We start from the raw sequence: 16,251 nt of genomic DNA, 5'->3' as shown, positions 1-16,251 counted from the left end.
GACGACTTTTGCATTTCGTACAGCTCTCACTCGGCAGCCCCTGCTGAACGCCAGCCCCAAGGTGCCATTCAGCGGGGCTCTGCATTGGGTCTTCCCCATTTTTTATCGTCGTTTCACAGTCCATCCTGACCTGTAACTCTACTTAGTTGCCCAGCACCTTGAGGTTGTAGTAAAGCCCCATTTGATAAAAAGCTGACTTGGCTGGCAATATTCGTGAGCTGTAGTCTACCTGCAAGTGGAAGCTTAACACCCTCTGCATCCTTGCCCACACATCTGGTGAAGATCTTGCTACTCTTATCCGTGTTTACCAGCCCCTGGTTTCTTTCCTACATCTACATCTACATGACTACTCTGCAATTCACATTTAAGTGCTTGGCAGAGGGTTCATCGAACCACAATCATACTATCTCTCTACTATTCCACTCCCGAACAGCGAGCGGGAAAAACGAACACCTAAACCTTTCTGTTCGAGCTCTCATTTCTCTTATTTTATTTTGATGATCATTCCTACCTATGTAGGTTGGGCTCAACAAAATATTTTCGCATTCGGAAGAGAAAGTTGGTGACTGAAATGTCGTAAAAAGCTCTCGCCGCTACGAAAAACGTCTATGCTGTAATGACTTCCATCCCAACTCGTGTATCATATCTGCCACACTCTCTCCTCTATAACGCGATAATACAAAACGAGCTGCCCTTCTTTGCACCCTCTCGATGTCCTCCGTCAATCCCACCTGGTAAGGATCCCACACCGCGCAGCAATATTCTAACAGAGGACGAACGAGTGTAGTGTAAGCTGTCTCTTTAGTGGACTTGTTGCATCTTCTAAGTGTCCTGCCAATGAAACGCAACCTTTGGCTCGCCTTCCCGACAATATTATCTATGTGGTCCTTCCAACTGAAGTTGTTCGTAATTTTAACACCCAGGTACTTAGTTGAATTGACAGCCTTGAGAATTGTACTATTTATCGAGTAATCGAATTCCAACGGAGTTCTTTTGGAACTCATGTGGATCATCTCACACTTTTCGTTATTTAGCGTCAACTGCCACCTGACACACCATACAGCAATCTTTTCTAAATCGCTTTGCAGCTGATACTGGTCTTCGGATGACCTTACTAGACGGTAAATTACAGCATCATCTGCGAACAGTCTAAGAGAACTGCTCAGATTGTCACCCAGGTCATTTATATAGATCAGGAACAGTAGAGGTCCCAGGACGCTTCCCTGGGGAACACCTGATATCACTTCAGTTTTACTCGATGATTTGCCGTCTATTACTACGAACTGCGACCTTCCTGACAGGAAATCACGAATCCAGTCGCACAACTGAGACGATACCCCATAGCTCCGCAGCTTGATTAGAAGTCGCTTGTGAGGAACGGTGTCAAAAGCTTTCCGGAAATCTAGAAATACGGAATCAACTTGAGATCCCCTGTCGATAGCGGCCATTACTTCGTGCGAATAAAGAGCTAGCTGCGTTGCACAAGAGCGATGTTTTCTGAAGCCATGCTGATTACGTGTCAATAGATCGTTCTCTTCGAGGTGATTCATAATGTTTGAATACAGTATATGCTCCAAAACCCTACTGCAAGCCGACGTCAATGATATAGGTCTGTAGTTAAATGGATTACTCCTACTACCCTTCTTGAACACTGGTGCGACCTGCGCAATTTTCCAATCTGTAGGTACAGATCTATCGGTGAGCGAGCGGTTGTATATGAGTGCTAAGTAGGGAGCCATAGTATCAGCGTAATCTGAAAGGAACCTAATCGGTATACAATCTGGACCTGAAGACTTGCCCGTATCAAGCGATTTGAGTTGCTTCGCAACCCCTAAGGTATCTACTTCTAAGAAACTCATGCTAGCAGATGTTCGTGTTTCAAATTCTGGAATATTCCATTCGTCTTCCCTGGTGAAGGAATTTCGGAAAACTGCGTTCAATAACTCCGCTTTAGCGGCACAGTCGTCGATAACAGTACCATCGGCACTGCGCAGCGTAGGTATTGACTGCGTCTTGCCGCATGTGTACTTTACATACGACCAGAATTTCTTCGGATTTTCTACCAAATTTCGAGACAATGTTTCGTTGTGGAACCTATTAAAGGCATCTCGCATCGAAGTACGTGCCAAATTTCGCGCGTCTGTAAATTTTAGCCCATCTTCAGGATTTCGCATTCTTCTGAACTTCGCATGCTTTTTCCGTTGCCTCTGCAACAGCGTTCGGATTATGATTGCCAGGTTTATGGCTTGCGGTCTCCTCCGGCTTTGAAACAGACCTGGCCCATCACCATGGTGTGCGCCTAGTCACTGGTGGTGTTCCGGACTAGTCTTACAGACAGTCTCCTAGCCGAAGCAGGGATCTTCCATCTTCAGATTCAACAGTACCATCTCTTTGTCTCCTACGCAATTGCCGTTCGACAATTCGTTCATCATTCCACATATCAGATTATCTCTCGTCCTCTTGATATCGTCCCTCGAGTGAAATTACCAGTTCTAATAGGTCACACTCCCCTTTACCAAGATTTCCATTTTTCCTCCCTGGACTGGGCTCCCTGTGTTTTCTCTTTGGAAGGCGCTCAGACCACTGATTAGATTCTTCAAAAGTTCTACGGTGCTCTCATTTTTTTTTTATAGCGATGGCTCTAAAACTGTGGGTTGAACGGAATATGCTTTTACGCATCCTGCTGGCACTGAACACCAGTCGCCGCTGGGAATATGCAGCGTGTTTACGGCAGAGCTAATAGTCATTAGCAGATCCTTCCCTTGATGGTGTTCTAGTATGTAATGTCTCAATGAGCAGTGTCTAGGCTTATACTGTTCCTGCCACCCTTGGTCTCTGCTACTCATGACATTCTAATGATCTTCCTCGTGTTGCCTTCTCAGCTTTCTTTCTCTGGGTCTCAAGTCAGATGGGTATCTCAGGGAATGAACTGGCCGACCGTTCTAGAGAAGCCCTTGCTCGCTCCCCACGATCCCAGGTGCGGTTTTGCGAGTGCACACGTGATCTCTGCTCGTTGAGAAATGAAATATCTGGTAGGCTACTCTCACATCTGGTAAACTCTGCACAATCAGTGAGACTACTGCTGTATGGTGCACTTCCTTCCGCTTCTCCACAGTCCTGTGCTGTCTCCGCATCAATCAGGTTAACCAACTGTTTGTGTAAAGAGCCGCCCGCCACATTGTGGTAATGAAGGCTTACGTACAATACCTCATATTTTGGTGGAACTCCCCCTCCTTTTGGCCTATAACACCACAACTCTGTGGATGATCATCCATTTTCTAAGTGTTTGTTTTATTATTTGTGCTGAATATTATTCTTGTAAATACGTTGTGTACAAATGATACTTGTTATTTAAGAAAGAGAATACGTACGGAATGTTAACATTTTGTAAGTGGACACGCTGGCCTAGTGAGGGAAAAGATATTGTCAAAGAGTGTAATAAATTGTAAATGCATTATCGCTGGGCGTGCTATCGCGCTATAAAAGGAGTATCGAGGAGACGATTTGGTGTCGTTGGTTGTGTGTATTTGCCGGTGTGGCTATGCAAAAGCGCGGAGATAAAAAGTCTGTTTCCGGAGCGCGAAGCAGTGAAAAGTGATATGGTTGGTTTGGGGGATGTTTAATATAGGAAACCTATGGCGTTTGTTGGGCACGGTACCAATGCAGTAAGAGTAATTCACATAACATAAATAGTACTGTGGGCCCTTGTTACTGGCTATGGTATGGCAATAAGATCAATCTGTGCCCTATTTTACCGCGAAATGAAGCCGCTCGACAAACCAACGGCATCATGAAGTGAAGTAAGGCCTGAGATTTTTATAACTGGAATTGTAATAGGCCGACCAGCGTAGTTGGAATTTTATTGCATAAATAACATTGTTTTCGTGCATACTGTCACGTAAAAAATTTTCCTAAGCCATTGTCCAAGTAGCATCCATCCTATCCCTTTGTACGAAGCGAGATAATCAGAAAAGAAACTGAAAATGAAGTGAATATTAATTTATTATAATATCAAAAGATAATTTTTCCGACTTTTGGACAGTTACGTAATAATGATATATTTGGCTATATTATGAACAATGTCAGAAACAAAATGATGCAAAGGTCAATATTAATTCATTTGCTAAAAATAGAGTAACTGTCATAATAAAATATTGGTAGTAAAACTTTACGTAACTTGGACACTGAATATCACTGTCAAAGCACAGTTCTAACGTACAGCTTGTGGAATAATTTATTACTTTTATTGCAAAGAAATATTAGAGTAATTGGTAGGTAAATGACAGTCCTTACCAATGAGTATATCCACACAATCTTTCTGCTTGCTACAATTGCAGCAGTCAGTATTATGGTGAGTAACGTAACAAAAAGTTTCTGTCCACAGCCAGTAAACAGTCCTACTTTAATTGATCTTTGAAAATTAATATAATATGTTGTATGTGTTTGCCATCTGATTATTATTTGAGTACTGTGACATTTGTGGTGTGAAGTTCTTGAAAACGTGCTTTAGGTACTGTTCCTACGTTATGATACCAGTAACTATTGTTACATAAGATTGGTTATGACTATGAAGTTCAGTTTCAATTTAATTATTCTTGTTTCGGTGAGAAACTGGCGACCGTTGGTTATTTTCATTAATGACATACTTTGAAAACTTTTTTTCCAAATTCTCCACTAACTACTCTTAATTAAAAACTAGTTTACGTAATAAAAATATATAAAGTTAACCGAACATTGTTTCTAATCATCATTGCTCAAATACTGAGCTGTGGCGATTCGGTTATAGCTTCATCTGCTTCTCTCGGTTTTGCATTCTTCGGAGTAGATGGCTTTTCCCCACAGATTAGGGACTTTAGCTACACTGTCATATAGAAAATCCTAATTAGCTGGAGAGGTAGGAGGGTTATAGGCCCTCCATGATAAGTATGGACATCCCGACTCCTTGCCTCTAACATTGGCGGATGACTCACGGATGGCTGAAGTGGTTCTCAGTTTCTCCGTCAAAGTGGTTTTTGTTCTTAGTTACAAGGTTTTGATCTAACTTATGAGCAGGGGTAGGATGGCTGTCACTGCATGCAGGGTCTGGGGAATTCCCGACCCCACCTCTTCGGCCAAGCTACTCTTTAATACCTCTTTTACTTTGTTCTTATCGCTTTAAGATTCGGTTGACCTCCTTCTGACCGCTCCTGACTAATTGACCAGGTGTGGTACAACTGTAGATGGGACGTTTCCTGCCGCATGCAGAACCCTGGGGAACCCCTCCCCCCCCACCCCCTCCCTGCTGACTTTTGACTTTCCTATATTCTTCATCTTGCTTTTATCATTGACAATACAGATGACGTCCATTACGTTTTTTATCCCTTTAGCTTTTACTATTATGAAACTCCCAGCTAGATCAGATCACATTCTCGGTTGACGTCTCTACTTTTGGATGCACCACTCTTGGATCGAAAAACTGATGGTCTTGCTGTTTTTTACCTTAGTCCTCCTGCCTCCCCCAATCAGCAACCAACCTCTCTTAAAGAGAGGGAGAGGATTACACAGCAAAAAATATTGGGCACTAGTTAAAAAAGACGTACTGCTATTCATATCTGCTTAAAGAACAAATTTACAATAAAGAATGAACTCATATTAGCTAATGCCCCTCTGGTAGCTAAACAACATTTTCTTTATAACTTTTTCTTATGTTTCCTCGCAAGAAATTATTTTGGGTGGTCTAGATAAATGGTACTCACTATACAGGGTGCTACAAAAACTTATGGCCAAACTTTCAGGAGGCCATGGAATTGGTCCGCCTCTACCAATCCATCGGTCACCGAATCTGTTGTTGAGAAGCGTACGAACACTTCGACTGAAATGTGCAGGAGCTCCATCGTGCATGAACCACATGTTGTGTCGTACTTGTAAAGGCACATGTTCTAGCAGCACAGGTAGAGTATCCCGTATGAAATCATGATAACGTGCTCCATTGAGGGTAGGTGGAAGAACATGGGGCCCAATCAAGACATCACCAACAATGCCTGCCCAAACGTTCACAGAAAATCTGTGTTGATGACGTGATTGCACAATCGCGTGCGGATTCTCGTCAGCTCACACATGTTGATAGTTTGATTGTGAAAATTAACAATTTGATCACCTTCGAATAAAGCCTCTTCCGTAAAGAGAGCATTTGTACTGAAATGAGGATTGACACATTGTTGGATGAACCATTCGCAGAAGTGTACCCGTGGAGGCCGATCAGCTGCTGATAGTGCCTGCACACGCTGTACATGGTACGGAAACAACTGGTTCTCCCGTAGCACTCTCCATACAGTGACGTGGTCAACGTTACCTTGTACAGCAGCAACTTCTCTGGCGCTGACATTAGGGTTATCGTCAACTGCACGAAGAATTGCCTCGTCCATTGCAAGGTGTCCTCGTCGTTCTAGGTCTTCCCCAGTCGCGAGTCATAGGCTGGATTGTTCCGTGCTCCCTAAGACGCCGATCAATTGCTTCGAACGTCTTCCTGTCGGGACACTTTCGTTCTGGAAATCTGTCTCGATACAAACGTACCGCGCCACGGCTATTGCCCCATGCTAATCCATACATCAAATGGGCATCTGCCAACTCCGCACCTGTAAACATTGCACTGACTGCAAAACCACGTTTGTGATGAACACTAACCTGTTGATGCTACGTACTGATGTGCTTGATGCTATTACTGTAGAGCAGTGAGTCGCATGTCAACACAAGCACCGAAGTCAAAATTACCTTCCTTCAATTGCGCCAACTGGCGGTGAATCGAGGAAGTACAGTACATACTGACGAAACTGAAGTGAGCTCTGACATGGTAATTAAGCGTTTCCGGACACATGACCACATAACACCTTTTCTTTATTTGTGTGTGAGGAACGTTTCCTGAAAGTTTGGCCGTACCTTTTTGTAACACCCTGTATATTCTGATTAACTTTCAACAGAAAAGGAAATGTAACTACAAAAGAAACGTTCTCCGAACACCAAGAATCAGTAAGTTAATGCTTGCTTCTCATCCCGAAACAGACTTTGTCCATTCGCGGTTATAACAGGAGTAACGTTTAAGGACAGCCTTTAAAGTGTGGAAATACGGTGGTGGTGTTAGGAGACATATATATAGCAGATCAATTAACAATATATTGTTACACTATATGTACAAAAGTGTAAACTGAAAATTATGTGGGGTAAGGCGAAACCAGTAATATATGTGTTGGCAATTGTGTACATCGCAACTTCATATTTTCTTAGCTATAAATTTACCACAGAGAAATGATACTAAATATTATCGTCGTGCTTCAGTAATTTTTCCCTTAATGGCAATCAAGACACAAATTCATATAATGATGAATCCGAATATTTTCAAATACTGTTTAGTATGGTTGCTTCGTATGTGTGTGTGTGTGTGTGTGTGTGTGTGTGTGTGTGTGTGTGCGCCATATATTTACTCGACGTTTCCCGAGCTCTTATAATCTGTGTTCAAAATATTACGAATTTGCAGTCCGTTATTGTGTGAATTAGTCATGTTGACGGTGTAACCAAAAAAATCAAGAAAAATCGCTGTATTTCATTCTTCACACATCTGTTTAGAAAGGCTCAGTATTCTGTTTTAAATAATGATGGTCTTCTATACATAGATCATACTTCGAAAGCACTAGCAGAGCCAGCGGTAGACCACCCCAGACCGGTCAAGGTCGCTTCTTCATGGATATCAGATAGGAAATTAACATATTGTAACTTTATTCGTCGTCACAGTGGTAAATTGTTGAAGATTTATGTATGTGTCATGGGGTCTGGTGGCTATTTTTCTTATTATTTTTCCGTATTCCTCTGACGATAATATGAACACCTGCTAACATTCTGTGCAATGAAACATCCAATACTTATATTCTTCCAGGACCATCATTCATATGCATCAGTAAAAAATAAGGAAGGGAAATATCTTACGACCTAGTAATAGTAACAGTGATTATTGCGATGAATAAATGAAATTAACAAATCATAGCAGATCCTGACTATTATCAACAGCTGATTAATCAGCCCATGGAACAGTTGTAGTAAGCATGCTTAGATCTCCTGACTGAGCTACGTTCCGTTGTTTGGTAGCAAGAATACAGAAAGAAAAAAATGGTATGTAATTCTCCTGGGAGAGCCGGCCGCGGTGGTCTCGCGGTTCTAGGCGCTCAGTCCGGAACCAAGAGACTGCTACGGTCGCAGGTTCGAATCCTGCCTCGGGCATGGATGTGTGTGATGTCCTTAGGTTAGTTAGGTTTAAGTAAAGTTCTGGGGGACTGATGGCCACAGATGTTAAGTCCCATAGTGCTCAGAGCCATTTTTTTCTCCTGGGAGATTTTAAATAACAGCTGAGATAGGCTTCGCAACAGGAAGAGACGGCAAATTCCATATATAACGATACGCTTCTGCAGAGAATATTTTCCATTACTATGAAGACTCAAAACACCTACGACAGGAATCGCGCGTTCTGTATCTAGAGCGGGTCTCGGCTCCTTACGCTCCTATATTATAACGTTTAGTATTAATTCTGTTTATCAGGCAACGAGATACTGTATTGGTTTTATATTTACTTCATAGAAGACAGTTAAAGTGATCTCGCTTGTCAAGAAGGGGAGCAACTTCCATTCTGAGACTGAGGATAGGTACAATGTTTGAAAACAAGCAGACACTGATGATTCAGTAGTTACAGTGGCTTAACTGAGGTGAAGACGGTTAGTCGTCGATTCCAAGTATCGATATTCAGATAGGGGAGACAGATATTGGACAATAAACTGACGAATGGTTGTTATGGTAGCCGTCAACAGGAAGTAATTTCCATATTTTATGACGGCGCGACAGCAGGGCAAGGAAGACTGGAAGACGTGGGACATTAGAAGTGCATATAGCTAAGAGCCATTTATTCGTCTATAACTAAGCATAAAGCATGCCTTTTGCGAAAAGTTATGTTGACTGTGATCGACGCTATCATTATTTTGTTGTTAACAAATAAGTTATCCACCCTAAATTTGTAGGTAAGGAGCCAGATATCTCCATAACATGAGGTGTTCAGAAGCGGATAATCAACGACCAACGAAGAGCTCACTCGAGAAAATCTTTTTGGAACGGCCTGTAGTTAACAGCATCCCAGAAAATGAAACGGCTGATATTTGCGCGTTGATTGCACTCTTACCTTTAACATACTAATGCAATGGGGTGTTAAAATGTTTCAGAGCGAGCAGTCTCAGACACTAGACTTACTTTTTTCACCTCTCGCCAATTTCTACTACACCGTTGTATACATAGCAGTGGCCTGTTCAAGTGGTGGAGAACATCCTCTTCAAAATGCTGCTGCCTTCAGCTTCACTAACGTACGCAAATGCCACACAAAGGAAATTCTGGCAATGATCAAATTTACGTCGAGTAAAATCGGAAGTGATTTCTGGAGTTCCCCAAGATAGTGTTACAGGCCCTCTGTTGTTCATTGTCTGTACGATTTAGGAAACAATGTTAGCAGCCGTCATAAGTTTTTTGCAGGTGATGCTTCGTTTATCGTCTACTAAAGTCATCAGAAGATAAAAACCAATTGCAAAACGCCTTACATAAGATATCTGTGTGGTGCTAAAATTGGCAATTGATCCTAAATAATGAAAAGTGTGAGGTCTTCCACAGAAGTTACACTACAAATTAGTCAAATGTAAAGGCCATAAATTCAACTAAATACCTCGGAACTACAATTACGAACAACTTAAATTGGAAAGAACACATAGAAGATGTTGTGGAGAAGGCGAACCAAAGACTGCGACTTATTGGGAGAGCACTTAGAATACGCAACATACGAGTGTAGTTCAGAAACTAAGGGACAATCGGTCCCGAAATGGAAACCACAGTGAAAACCAAAACTGTTTTCTTAGCACATTTAGCTACACCTTCCAGGTACTTCTCTACATTGTCGCCGCTCCAACTTGACATTTTTCGGAGCTTATACCAAATTTCCAACACCATCGTCATAGAAGGCAGCCGCTTGTGTTTTCCGATAATTCTCTACGCTGGTCTATAGCACGTAGCCTGCGCTTAAGTGTTGTCCTCATATATAACGTTTCATGTGAACGGAGATGATACTCAAGACGAGCCAATTAGGGCTGTGTTGTGGTGATCGAACACTTCCTATCGAAAAGGCTGCAGGAGTGTCTTCACTGCCCCTGCAGAGTGTGGCTGAGAATTACCATGAAGAAGGAAATGCGTGGCAGTTGTGTTAGATGGGCTGCATTAATTAAGGCGAAGCCTTTCAGCGGGCCCTCCTACTTGGCGGGAGACATTGTTGTTCTAGGCACATTTACTCGCTCACAGTGCGCTCACAACTGAAAAGAGCGTCTTGATGCGATCGACTGTCATACTAGAGACACTACTCAAAACGCTGTGAAAAGCCTCGTCGGATTTTCACAGTTCTTTCCATTGCGCGACCGATCGTTTCTCACTTTCCGAATAGCCCTCGTATCTACTAAAGAGACTGCGCACACTACTCTCGTCCCCCCTCTTTTTGAGTACGCTGCGCGATATGGAATCTCTACCAGGCAGGGTTAACGGAGTACATCGAGAAAGAAGTGCAGCACGTTTCGTATATCGAGAAATAGGGGAGAGAGTGAAGATGATACACGTTCCGGGGTGGAAGTCATTGAAAAAAAAGGCGTTTTTTGTTGCGGCGGGATCTTCTCACAAAATTTCAATCATCAAATTTATCCACCAAATCCGAAAATATTTTATTGACGCTGATATATATAGGAAGAAACGATCATCATAAAAAAATAAGGGAGAGGAAAGCTCGCACAGAAAGATATAGTTCGAGAGTGGACTAACAGAGAATTAATGCAAAGGTACTGAAGTGTGGTTTACAGCGTAGCCATGTGGCCGTAGACGTAGATTAGGTCCCTGCAGCAGAGGCTCACACCTACGATTTTGGTCAAAAAAAGTATTTTTCTCATAGTGTTACTTTTGTAGTACTCTTATATCGTTACTCTTACTTTCATATTAATACGGAATTTGATTAGTATTATTAATACTGGTAACTCCTTTATATCTTCACTGTATTAGTGCATATGAATCAAAACGTAGTTATCTTTGTGGTTAGTCTGTCTCGTCTAATGAATGTATTACTCACGGTGTTATGTGGAAAAGATCAGCGATCAAACACAAACAGGTGGATTGAATTTATTGATTTCCATGTCCACAAATACGTTAGTTATTGACATACCAGTATACGCTTGGCCTTTTAGAAACTTCTTAATAAGCCTTTATCTGATTTTGAGGTCTCATATAAATGTACACCTTAAGTCCTGAAGTAATTTTTCTGTAATTACTAATTTATTTTGAAATTACGTTTATTGATGATTCTGCACTAAGGAACGCCTATTTGAAAACTATTCATTTATTGCTCGAAAGCCGTAATCAGCCCTACTAATTGGATACAAATTAATAAGAAAACAAATAATACTGGAGCTTACCTTCTGTGGGCATTGGAGGTATATCGTAGCTGAAATCTGGAAAAGAAAAAGAATGGTTATTTAATACAAAGATATTTGTGTCTTAATGGATCAACAATAATATATATTTTTGTAAACGTAAATACAATTAGACAAAAAAGTTTACATAGGCAATGACACTTTTTATTATTAGCTCATTTATACCGCTCTAAACGTTACAACATTCACTGGTAAACTCCTGCGAGGAATGATGAATAAAATAGTTTTGGATATATAAATCAATAGAGTTGACATCAGCTATACCGTGCAGCTGAGGATCAGCCAACGCTCCTTTTTATCGTGCTCTCACGTAGTATAAAACGTGATATGCATTGGTGGTTTGTCATTTCGGGTTGTCATGAAAATAACGTTGATAACGTCCCACGTGTCAATAAAAAGTAAGTTTAATTAAAGATAAATCATTAAACATAACATATAATGAGTAGATTAAAAGATGTGAAACGATTATCAGTTCATAGATCGGTTATTCAGTATATAATTCAACCCGTGTTACATGCAATGTAAATTGGTGCTATCAGCAAAAGACGATAAAGTGAGAGCCATAGCGTGGGATCACTTTCTAGAAGATATGGCTACTTGTCTCTGTGTGCACGACAGGAGACGATTTAAAACTTATTTAGAAGTGACATAATAGCAAATTAGGTTTGTTTTAAATACACGCTGTAACGGTCGTGAGCGTTAGTTACCTTTGAGATTGGGCGTCGTGAGTTGACGTTAGTCAAGAAGACCTTTAAGGCGACAAAGATGCCATTATCAGCACTTCACTGACTTTGAACAAGCTCGTGTAATTGAACTTCGAGAAGCTGGATGTTCCTTCTGTGATGCTGCAGAAAGACTTGGCAGGAATGTAGCCACAGCACACGACTGCTGTCAGCGGTGGTCACGAGAAAGTCAGTCGCAAGGGAACCAGGCTTCGGACGGCCACGTGGAATTACCGAGAGGGATGATCATCGTGTTCGGGTTATGGCTCTGTCGCATCGTTTAACTTCTGCAGCAGCAATCTCAGGAGCAGTTGGCACCATGATGGCACAACGGACTGTTATAAATCGGTTACTTCAAGGACAGCTCTCAGCCGGACGCGCTGTACCGTGCATTCCACTGACCCCAAACCACTGCCTTTTGCGATTGTAGTGGTGTAAGCGAGAAATCATTGGGGGGCAGCCTGGAGATTTGTTGTGTTTTCTGATGTAAGTTGGCACCGATGCTAGTAATGGCCGTGTTTTGGTTAGAAGGAGGCCAGTTGAAACTGCAAAACTGTACGTTAGTCTAGTGATTCGATCTGTTATGCTGCAATTCATGAACAGCATTCCAAGGGTGTTTTCCTACAGGATAACGCTCGACCACATACTGTTGTAAGCCAGTATGCTCTACACGGTTTCGATCGACATATTGCCTTGGCCCCTTCGATCACCAGATCTGTCTCCAATCGAGCACATGTGAGACAACATCTAACGGCAACACTAGCTTCATCCGCAACCAGCATTAACCGTTCCTGTTTTGACCGATCAGGAGCAACAAGCGCGGAACTCCATCCCACAAACTGACAACCGCCATGTGTACAACACAATGCGTACACGTTTGCGTGGCTTGCATTCAACATTATAGCGGATACGTGAGTTCTTAATTTACCACATTCCACATTTTGGCTTATCTCGTCCTTATATAAGGGTGTGATCTTGCAATTTTTATCAGTGAGATAGTTTGACAAACGTATTCTCGAAATTTCCTTACTCTAGATTAATTACTTCTTGATGCTACAATTTATTTCCTCAGTGTGCCATTGGCTGGGTTATATCAAGTGATTGCCTTCAAGAAGCGCATTTGTAAGGACTTCGCTGCTGGTAGGAAAGGGAAGTGCATGTCTGTTAAAACATGCAAGGTGGACAATTACGCAACTATAATGAGCGTTGCATGAGAATGATGGCATGCCACGCACTGCGCATTGTTGTGATAGGAAGCTGTATGACTGCCTGTGTCACAGAAATGAGCTGTGATTGCGGCAGTGAAGTGTGTGTGTTGGCTTCTAAATTCTCTGATCAACTCATTCCACGAAAGAAGTTCGACTTAGGAGTTGAGAAATGTGATTCGGCAATAAAATACGGAGTTGTTATGTGAAGGGCTAAAACGTCTGTTGGCTTATAAGCTCTCTGATAGGCCTATCACTAAGAAAAGAGCGTGGCTTAACAAGAACTTAGAAATGTGATTGGCAGTAAAATACAGAGCTTGTATTGGGAGAGCTCTTGGTGATTAATCCTAAGTAATTTACGACAGTTTCTGATTCCAGTGATATGTCGCCGATAGTGTAATCGAAAAGTAGTGGATCTCCTTACCTATTTACACAGGACGTTACATATATTTACGTTCAGTGCTATAATGAGCACTGGATGGAAATGATGGCATGTCACGCACTGCGCCTGTCTCTACATGAATTGTGATACTGTGCAGGGCTCCCTGAATTTCGCTAGTCTCCTGGCGTGACAATCGTTCCCTAGACAACAGCATTGTCCACCAATAATCTCACGTAGATTCCAGTATTGTTCACTACATCATTATTATAAACTGTGAGGAGTAGCTGCTCATTGTCGATTTTCCCCCGTTGAGAAAAACGTCTTGAGTTCTGTCTGCTGATATCTCCTATATATAGTACAAATCAGGTTCCGTGCTTTATAAGTTCGTATTTTACTCACTAAACGACTGTGCAGAATCGTATCGATTGTCTTCCAACACGGCCGATGTCTATGACCTTCAGGACCTCAGGGACGGAAAGAGCGAGTTGAGTTTCGCAAGATCTCCATTCATAGAATCCACACTGATTTTTTTTTTTAATGTAGGAGATCTTCGATATCCAGATTCGTCGGAAGTGTGTGGATCTGTATTACTAGCCGATTGACCCGGTTCATTGTTCATGTTTCACAGAATCAGCTGCAGATTACCTATCTAACGGCTTCCAAGCGCAACAAAAATTTGATGCTTCAGTATTTCATTTAATTATTGATCGAATTTAAACATTTGAAATACTGAAAGAGATTTCCACTCTGCAGTGGAGTGTGCTCTGATATGAAACTTCCTTGCATATTAAAACTATGTGGCGGACCGAGTCTCGAACTCGAGACCTTTGCCTTTCTTGCGCAAGTGATCTACCATCTGAGAGGCTCGCAGGAGAGCTTCTGTGAAGTTTGGAAAGTAGGAGACGAGGTACTGGACGAAGTAAAGCTGTGAGGACGTGGCGTGAGTCGTGCTTGGGTAGCTCAGATGATAGAGCAATTGTCCGCGAAAGGCAAAGTTCCCGAGTTCGAATCTCGGTCCGGCACACAGTTTTAATCTGGCAGGAAGTTTCATTTGAAGTACTTTCATAATCTGCTCATCCAGTGCTATAATCTTATGTTAAAGGCTGAACACAGTAAGACATGTACTACAGTTAGAAACTGCGTATATGCCTTCAGGCAGCGTAGCTCACTACGCGCAGAATACCCCGACTATGTCCATCCAGAATTTGAACATTTAGCGACTTTAAACCAACTTTGAAGGTAGTTTCTAACCTTTCAGAATTTTTTTTGCTGGTATCCCCTACAAAATGTTTAAAGGAAAAAGCTTTTCACTGTTGTCGTAGTAGAACGTCTGCACCAGGCATGACGTTTTCATTTATTCCTTCTTTATTAGTAATACTTTTCGAAACACACTTTCCAGACAATATCCACATATACAATTCGATATACCTGTAAAGCTATGTAGTCGTAAGACACATAGGTCGGGAGCATGATAATTTGCTTAAAATTGCCCGCAATTTACCTAGGCGAACGAGAGGCGTTCTTGAATAACGCAACACATTTTTTTCTGACGGCAGGGTAGTCATCTTCAGGATTCTAATACACCATATTATTCCCCACTCTTATGGTCAAAAAACCCTATTTTTCAACATAATCTCCGTTAAATGTGACGACCTTAACGTCACTTTACTAGGTGCTTCTGTATGCCCTCATGGTACTACTCTACTGATAGACGTCGGAGCCAACGTCTTTTTTCATCAGTAACCCCCCCCCCCCCCCCCCCCCATCATCCACATACTGCCTCCCACGGGGTGCATCCTTCATTTGGTCAAACAGATGGAAATTGGAAGGTGTGGGTGAGAAAGAACATCCCAAAGAAGTTTTGTGAGCGCCTTTCGGGTCCGCGGATCTGCTTGAGGCATTGCGTTGTCGTGGAAAAGGAGAAGTTCGTTTGCATTTTGTGTCGACGAGCACGCTGAAGTCGTTTCTTCAGTTTCTTGATGGTAGCACAATGCACTCCACAGTTGATCTTTTTTGCGGCATGAGGAAGGCAAATGGAATAACCCCCTTGAGAGTCCCAAAAGACTGTCTCCACGGGTTTACCAGCTGAAGGTGGGGCTAAACAGTTTTTTCGGAGGAGAGGTGATGTGACGCCACTCCATGGCTTGCCGTTTTCTTTCCGTTTCGAAATGGTGAGCCCATGTTTCATCGCCTGTGATAATGTTCGACAAAAATTTGCCAGGGTCAGCCTCAAAACGCTCAAGCAATTCCGCACATCTCCTTCGTTGCTCTTTATGGTCTTCTCTTTGGCGGCTAGGAACCCAGCGGGCACACGGCTTTGAGTACCACAACTTGTGGGCGAGTGTGTCGGCAATACCAACAGCGACGTACGGTTGAGCAGCGGGCTGTTTGCGTGTGATCCGTCGATGCCTTGGAATGAGAGT

At 42.3% G+C, this 16,251-nt stretch overlaps 1 protein-coding gene across 6 annotated transcripts in view; it reads right to left on the bottom strand.

Moving 5' to 3' along the window:
* Positions 1 to 16,251, bottom strand: part of LOC126334777 (agrin-like) — an 884,963-nt gene that overhangs the window by 251,971 nt on the left and 616,741 nt on the right. For all 6 annotated transcript variants that reach the window (XM_049997373.1, XM_049997372.1, XM_049997377.1 and 3 more), the window contains one exon: positions 11,502 to 11,537. In XM_049997373.1, coding sequence (XP_049853330.1) covers positions 11,502 to 11,537 — 36 coding nt within the window. The remainder of the gene's footprint in view (positions 1 to 11,501; positions 11,538 to 16,251) is intronic.

The sequence above is a fragment of the Schistocerca gregaria genome, chromosome 2 (genome assembly GCF_023897955.1).
Source record: "Schistocerca gregaria isolate iqSchGreg1 chromosome 2, iqSchGreg1.2, whole genome shotgun sequence".
In the NCBI taxonomy this organism is placed as follows: domain Eukaryota; kingdom Metazoa; phylum Arthropoda; class Insecta; order Orthoptera; family Acrididae; genus Schistocerca; species Schistocerca gregaria.
Note: the sequence above shows the minus strand (reverse complement) of the source record. Positions and strands in the feature narration are given on the sequence as shown.